The sequence below is a fragment of the Arachis ipaensis genome, chromosome B07 (genome assembly GCF_000816755.2).
Source record: "Arachis ipaensis cultivar K30076 chromosome B07, Araip1.1, whole genome shotgun sequence".
Lineage (NCBI taxonomy): Eukaryota > Viridiplantae > Streptophyta > Magnoliopsida > Fabales > Fabaceae > Arachis > Arachis ipaensis.
In genome coordinates, this window is record NC_029791.2 from 99,319,807 (window position 1) to 99,327,725 (window position 7,919).

At 32.2% G+C, this 7,919-nt stretch overlaps 1 protein-coding gene across 6 annotated transcripts; it reads left to right on the forward strand.

Moving 5' to 3' along the window:
- On the forward strand, positions 322–4,517 carry LOC107609775 (serine/threonine-protein kinase STY46). Of its 6 annotated transcripts, XM_021106080.1 has the most exons (17): positions 331–433; positions 561–788; positions 856–976; positions 1,079–1,140; positions 1,251–1,367; positions 1,461–1,527; positions 1,620–1,730; positions 1,998–2,048; positions 2,296–2,465; positions 2,534–2,641; positions 2,921–2,994; positions 3,101–3,276; positions 3,475–3,570; positions 3,684–3,764; positions 3,870–3,923; positions 4,043–4,177; positions 4,272–4,517. In XM_021106080.1, the coding sequence occupies exons 2-17, from the start codon at positions 598–600 to the stop codon at positions 4,320–4,322; spliced, it is 1,665 nt and encodes a 554-aa protein (XP_020961739.1). In that variant the 5' UTR covers positions 331–433; positions 561–597; the 3' UTR covers positions 4,323–4,517. The 6 variants fall into 6 exon arrangements, 5 of the variants coding, with proteins under 5 accessions (XP_020961740.1, XP_016167287.1, XP_016167285.1 ...); XM_021106081.1 differs by having other exon boundaries at positions 329–788; positions 2,299–2,465; XM_016311801.2 differs by lacking the exon at positions 1,079–1,140 and adding an exon at positions 1,041–1,078 and having other exon boundaries at positions 330–788.

The window sequence follows — 7,919 nt, forward strand, 5'->3', positions numbered from 1 at the left end:
TGTACTGATAATAAGTATGGATGTTACCAAATGTGTTAACATTGGCACAGAAAAGACCACCTTGAAATTTCTCTAGTAATTGGCCCATTATTAAATTAATTGCATAAAAAATGAATATAGAAGATAAAGAATAAATTTAAATAACAATTATTATGTNNACAAAGAATATTTTTGTTTAAATATACATAAAAGAAAAAGATTTAGTGACTTGATGATTAATGGAAAATATAATTCAGGGAATATTCTGACTGCTCCATAAGAAGCAAGGAAGGATTGCCGTACCAAATTAAACAATGCCAAAACATAAGCTTTATTTAGTTGTGTCTGATGGTGATGTTCTATGTGGGGAGCGGGTGAAACAAGGCACCATTTTGTTTGGTTTTGGACATTGTTGGGTGATTGATGATGCTATCAAAGGATAGCATAATAAAGAGTATTAAAATATTCTTTCAGTGCATGACATAATATATAAAAGAAAAATAATATTTGTATTGTTTTGTGTATAGTTTTCTTTTTTAATTTCGTCAACGATATTTAAAAAGATTTCTATATATTTCCAGAGTCACGAGAATAAGAAGAGTGAATCTATTTTTGCATATGGGAGATACAGAGAGTCGCGGTAGCAGGGTGTGCAATTCTTGGTGGAATCAGAGTGGACGAAAGCAGAAGCAGAAGGATGAAGTTTACGGCGAGGTTCTTAGTAGACTTAAAGGATTGAATGTCAAAGAGGCTTCAGTTCCTGGTTTTGATGATGAGCTTTGGGCTCACTTCTACTACCTTCCAACTAGGTACATCACTCATTCTACTTCATCTTCCTTCCAATTCTTTGTCTTATGCCTGAGTAAGTGTAATTAGATATGCGTTGGATATGAACGTGGAGAGGGCACAAGATGTGCTTATGCACAAAAGGTTGCTTCACATGGCACGATTCCCTACTATTGCAACTGGACCTGCAATTGAAGTTCGTCTTGTTCAGGTACTTTGTGGATCAATATGTTAGATTGGATTAGGAAACTAATATTATTGTTTACTCTACCAAGATATCTAGGGAAGCGTTGCTGGTACATGCATTATGCAGGTTCGTGCTTCTTCTGCTGTACGCAGTCCTCAATATTTTGATACTTCAGCCACAATGATGAGGCATGATTATTATGTGAATATACTTAAGTCCTTATTCTTATCCTTTTATAGTTTACTTATATTTACCGATTATATTTATTCTTTCTTTTTACTCTTTCATGATTTCTCAGCTTCCATCCACCCCCAGCCTTTGCTTCATCAGCTAATCTTGAACTTGATCTATGCAAAAGTCAGTTACAAGCTGAAGATAAGAGTAACAATTTCAATTTTTACGCACACTATGCCCGGTAATATATCTTTATATTGTCTTTACTTTTGTTTTACTCACTAGCGTTTATCGTTTGAAACTTTTTGTTCTGTTTATTGTTTTCCATTCCTAGTAATTCATGCAGGCCAGTGCATGAAATCACAATTTCAACAAATGACAAGCCAAAACTCCTCAGTCAGGTTGTTTTGTTCACACCAGCCAATACAATTCACCAGAATTTTTAGTTTTGTTTGCTTTTGTTTTAGTTCAAGCTTGCATGATGCAACTGCAGTTAACTTCTTTAATCTCTGAGACTGGGCTTGACATTCAAGAAGCACATGCTTTTTCGACGTTGGATGGATACTCTCTGGATGTTTTTGTTGTTGGTGGTTGGGCAGTTGAGGTATTTTGTCCCTTTTGTTTTATTTTTCATTGTAGTAACTGATAATGAAGGAAATTTTAGCTTATGGAATGAAAAACATGCACAGAAATTTATCTCAAGAAGATATATATCTGTTTTATGTAATACTACTACTTTGAATCAAATTGTGTATACAAGTATTTTTAAGTTTTATAACTTACCAGCTCTATGAACTCTGATTGAACGCTACTTGTATCTCATTTCTATGTAACAGTTTACTTGACAGTCCTCCATTTTTGAAATTTGTAGGAGACAGAGAAATTAAAACATGTACTAGCAAAGAAAATGCAAAAACTCGAGGTAGGCATTTATAGTCCCGCTTGTGGTTATACATTTTAGCATGTTCACGCATTAAAAGTTAGACATTTTCTTATTCTTTGATTGAATTAAACTTGTGGAGAAATACATGCCTACAAGACGCTTTAAATGTTCTAGATTAGTATTAAGCATTAACTTATTAATTCGGAGTTAACAAATTAAGTATTTCTCCCATCTACGTAAACCGTTTATTTATAAGTTATGTTTTGGGTGGAAAACGGAAATCCAGAAGCAACCTCAGTTGAAAGAAAATGGCACTATTAATACAGCAGAGCAAGGGAATACTGGGTTCAAATTTATATCTAGTCATGTAAATTTTGCTAATAATGGAAATGATGTCTGGGATGAAAGATGTTTGAGATGTGAAAAGAAAATTGCATCTGGATCTTTCAGTGATCTGTGAGTATTATCATTTTATTTCTTTAACTTGATATGTTTGTGAGTATGTAACTAACAAACTGGCACAGGTATAAGGGTATTTTCTGTAACCAAGATGTGGCTATCAAAGTTCTCAAGGACGATAATTTGAATGAAAATATACAGAGGGAGTTTTATCAAGAAGTCTATATCCTAAGGTTTGTTCTATTACAAATTCTATTCATCACATTTAGCACACCACCCTTCATTTCTTTGAATTCAATAACATTTCCATAAGAGTCAATTGCCAAGGGAAAAGGACTTTTAAAAGGAACTTTAGCACAAAAGTTAAAAAAAACGATGATTTGCCTTGTTTGACATGTTTAGCGTTCAAAGGCATATTTTGAAAATTTAGTGTGTGAAGTGCACCAGCCAAAACATAAGAATAGTTACATTTATCATAGAATACATGGCTTACTTGAATTGAAATCCTGCAGTAAAATTCAACATAAAAATGTCGTGAGATTTTTTGGTGCCTGTACAAAACCCCCTAACCATTACCTTGTCACAGGTAAAATTTATCATTGTGGATTATATTTTGCTCATTGTTGGCAAGGTAAATACAATGGTTGTGATATCAATGTCAATTGAATGCGTAATCTGTTTTTATTTTTCAGAATATATGTCTGGTGGAAGTATGTATGACTTTCTTCATATAAAGAAGGCTGCGCTTTCTCTCCCATGGTTGCTTAAGGTTGCCATTGAGGTTTCAGAAGGAATGAAATATTTGCACCAGAATGATATCATACATCGAGACCTCAAAACAGCTAATCTCTTGATGGATAATAAAGGGGTAATTAAGTCCTTATATCTTCTACATTACTTTAGACCTTACTGTCTATGTATGATTTCTTAGTTAATGTTGTCAAATTGTATACTACATAATTGTTAATTGTTCTCGTTGATAGAATTTAGGTAGTAATAACTTCAAACTCCAATATCATGAACACCGAAGCAGAGTATGATCTTATATTGTAAGAAAAACTAACAGGTAGTTAAGGTTGCTGATTTTGGGGTGGCTAGAGTGAACAATCAATCCGGGGTGATGACTGCAGAAACTGGAACTTATCGGTGGATGGCTCCGGAGGTATGTATGTATTGCCAGTGTTGATTACTACTTGTCTTTCCGAATTTATGAATTATGGATTTTTTTTATTCCGCTGATTCCGATCCCTGGATTATTGTGCATGCATATGGAAGGTGATTGAGCATAAACCATATGATCACAAAGCTGATGTTTATAGTTTCGGCATTGTCCTTTGGGAGCTTCTCACAGGAAAGGTAAAGCTTTCTGTTGGTGGTGTTCGTTGTTAAGTTATAATAAAATAATGGTCTCTCAGAATTCACGGCTTATATATATATGTTTCATGCATGACTGAATTACAGCTTCCTTATGAGCATTTGTCCCCATTGCATGCGGCAGTTGGAGTGGCCCAAAAGGTAGTGTTTCTTTATTAAGTAATTATGATCAATGCATGAATTTTTTAGAGTTGGTTAAATGAACGATTAGAAGTAAAAGGCTGCGGTTTAATATTAGCAATGTGAATGAGTTGTTGCAGGGTTTGAGGCCGGAAATTCCAAGGCACACGCATCCAATGTTGGTGGAATTAATTCACCGGTGCTGGCACCAAGATCCATCTTCAAGACCGAATTTCACAGAAATTCTGGAATTTCTGTTGCACATAACCATGAAGGTTGGTTCTAGAATCTAGACATAATATTTTTCCTAACGGTTTTTGGTGTAATTCAAGCTTCTATAAAAGAATGCTATCTTTTCTACCAACACAGGTTGCTGGGAAAGGTGAGGTAAAGGGAATGTATGAAACGTTTTCAGGCTGAGAAGACATATGTAAACAATGATATTTAATTTCTCAATCTAGGTCGTTCGTTCATCATGCTTTGGAACCCTTTGACCTCTAACTGCAGATGTGAATAATAAACACATGCAATAATGCAAAGTGATGTTTGATACCAACATTCTTAGAAAGTGTATCTAGCTAATCTCATGAGTATTTTTACTCGATCCATTTTATCTTTTTCTTCGCTTTGTTTGTTACGACCAAAATGAGTCATTATTGGTACTCATAAAAATTGTTCTCTAACAAACATAACAAATTTGAATATAAATTAAATAAAAAAGTTATAAATATTTTTAATAAATTTACAAATACCAGAATGAATAGTTATATATTATTTTTAGCAAAACACAAAATAGATTAATATAGTTGGATTTTGTCCGTAACATATGAAGTATATAACATCTAGAAATTCAATAAAGAATATGTATTCATTGCAAAAGGACTCACATATTCAAGTATTTGTTCTTGAAAAATATTTTTTTTTTGAAAACGGAATGAATTTTGTAACTCAGTGACTAGACAATATATCTATAATCCACATGAGACCATATAAACATTATTCTTAAAGTAATTTTATTTAGAAAATAGTAGTTGATACTAATAAATGAATCAATAAGGAAGTTCTCAATACAAAAATCAAATCAAATAATCCACACCGGGTGGCTCCACCTCTAAGGGTAACCCTTTCTTCTCGTGTGGCCATACAGAATAACAGATATAACGTGTGACCTACACGTTAGGCTAGTAATGTCCCTGCTAATTGAGATCTGAATTAGATGCATCTAAGTTAACGTTATGACCGCCGTTAACTACGGTTTTCTAATATGAGCCTCCCAAACTAATTCAAAACATATAATTTCAAATACAATAAATCTTTGATCTATCAAATGTATAAAGTATTAAATCAAATAATACTTTCTCATCGGAAATCCTTTTTAATCATAAGAACTTTCAAACATATTTCACAATTTCAATGTAAGTGAGTACCAACAATATTTCCAACGCTTCAAAAATACATATTCAAGTAAAATTAAATGTTATAAAATAATATAAAACTTCATCAAACATACATATAGTCTCATTGTAAATTTTCAAGGTACGAGCTTCACAAAAATAATTATTCAACCCTAATAAATCAATTATTCTAATCAAATTAAAATTCTTCAATAATAATTTTATAAATATAATTAAAAGCTCGTCACAATAGCATAAACCAGAAGTCAATAATTATAAATGTAAAGCCTACTCACAACTTGGTCCCAAGGGACAAAAGAAATTGGACCCGGAGTGACAAATTAAAAGGTGAGAAAGGTTGAAGTAGAATCGAACAAAAGAGTATAGAATTTGGAACGAGACAGTGGCAACAACTTCGATTCTCACGGTAGCGATAGTGGCCACAACACCAGGCAAAAGCAATAAATTCAAATCGAATACAAAGACAAATATAGATATAGTTATGGAAAATCTAAAACAGAACAGAGGCAGAAAAATAAATTAGAATAAGAAGAGCAAGGCAGGAAAATAAAATGGTGGCAGAGATATGATGAAAATGGAGCAGATTGAGGGAAGAATCTAGACCAGAACAGCAGCGAGACAGTGTTGTCGGCGAATTTGGAAGTTCCAGTGTGTTTTCCTGGCGAAAAAAGGTTGAACAGGACAAAATGGAGCAATAGTGGACAACAACAGCTCTAACGGCCTTTTCGACCTCCTCTTTTAATGGCGACCAGCATGGTAGTAGAGGCAGGACCATGGCAGACCAGGGAGAAAATGGTTGCAGCAGCAGCCACGCAAGGGGAAAAATAGCTGGGCGAAAACCTCTTCCGACAACAATAGCGGCAGCAACATCAACACCTATTGAGATAATAATATGTCCAAGATCCAATCTATCATGATTGGCTCTCATGCAAGTGAGAGATTGTTGGGAATAAGTAGTATGACCGCAATACAATCAATCATGTGTCAAATAATTTGTTATTGTTATTATATTAAAGGGTTAATATAATAAGGTCTTTGATTAAATTTAGAGATTTATCATTGTGATAGTGATAATAATATTAAGGGATAAATCGTTTATAATTTAATCTAAATTATTCTTGGTCATAAGATTATTAAAAAGGACATTAATAATCTGAATATATATATATATATATATATATATATATATAATGGTCTTCATTGGATGAAGATGAATAGATCTCATTTATTAAATTAATATATAGATAGTGCATATAGAGATATGACCATTGAACTAACTCACTTTGAGAATTCCTAATGGTTATAATTACCGCATATTTGTCAATAGGATATTCTCAAGATTAATATAGTAATAGAGTTTTCTTTAACAATGTATTTATTATACTTTGATTCCGGACACCTAATACCCTAGGGTGCTAGTTGAATGGATATTGGGTATGATTTAAAGGGGATTGAATGAATGAAGAAATGAGTTTTTTAAGTCATTCACAGTTCATTATAATAATGAAAACAAGTTAGAGTTTTCACAATTAAACCATACTTTAAGGGTTAACTAAGAGTTGGAAAGATGGAAGGAATTATACTTTGTTCTTCTTGGGTTCTTAGTAAAATATATTACTTCATACTATCAGGTCGTTAAGGAGTATTGTTAGACACCAACCTTGATTAGTAAATTTAGTATGACTAATTTACTACTCACATAATATTGAACCTATTGGGTCACACACTAACGAATGTTCTAATTTTTGCTAAAGAATAATCTAATTATTATTTTGATTTGATCAAATAAATAATTATATTAATTCAAATAGAATATTATTATATTCTTTGCTAGCACAAAAAATATAATAATAATATGTAATTGAGAATATTAAATGAGAATTGAGAATAATTTGTTATTCTATTTCAAAATTTGAATTCTAAGTTTGGATGAGATCTTAACTGATTCTGTTTTAAATTGTTGTGATATGATTAATAAAATTTGAAGTATTCAAATTTGAAATTACAAGATATGATTTAAATTTGAATTGAGATTCAAATTTAAAATCAGTAACAAATCTCATACTCTATATATGTATGCCAAGAGTAGAGAAAAAATACTAATAACACACAAGTTTTTTATTCATTTACCTCTCCACACATAAATGTATGTGAGTCTAATTCTTGGAGAAAAATTTTGTGGTGCGCAAAGAGTTGCAAATAGGTTTCTCAATTTAAATTAGATATCCATTGGTCAAAGTGTTGACAGCAAAGATTGGTCTCGATGTGGATACACATAACGCCTTCGTACCATCGAAGGAGAAAGTGATTTTCACTAGCGTTATGTGTATCCACATCGAGACTAACCTTTTCTGTCAACTCTTTTACCAATAGATATCTGATTTAAATTGAGAAATCTCGTTGCAACTCTTTGCACATCATAAAATTCTTCTCTAAGAATTAGACTCACATACATTTATGTATGGAGAGGTAAAAGAATAAAGCACTTGTGTGTTATTAATATTTTTCCTCTACTCTTAGCATACATATATATAGTATGAGATTTGTTACTGATTTTAAATTTGATTCTCAATTCAAATTTAAATCATATCTTGTTATTTTA

Bases quoted from the DNA above. Each gene is read 5' to 3' on its own strand.
- LOC107609775 (XM_016311799.2), top strand. From the start codon at position 598: ATGGGAGATACAGAGAGTCGCGGTAGCAGGGTGTGCAATTCTTGGTGG. The intron at 1,731-1,997 runs GTATTTTGTCCC...TGAAATTTGTAG, and splicing joins TTGGTGGTTGGGCAGTTGAG to GAGACAGAGAAATTAAAACA. The intron at 3,277-3,474 runs GTAATTAAGTCC...AAAAACTAACAG, and splicing joins TCTTGATGGATAATAAAGGG to GTAGTTAAGGTTGCTGATTT.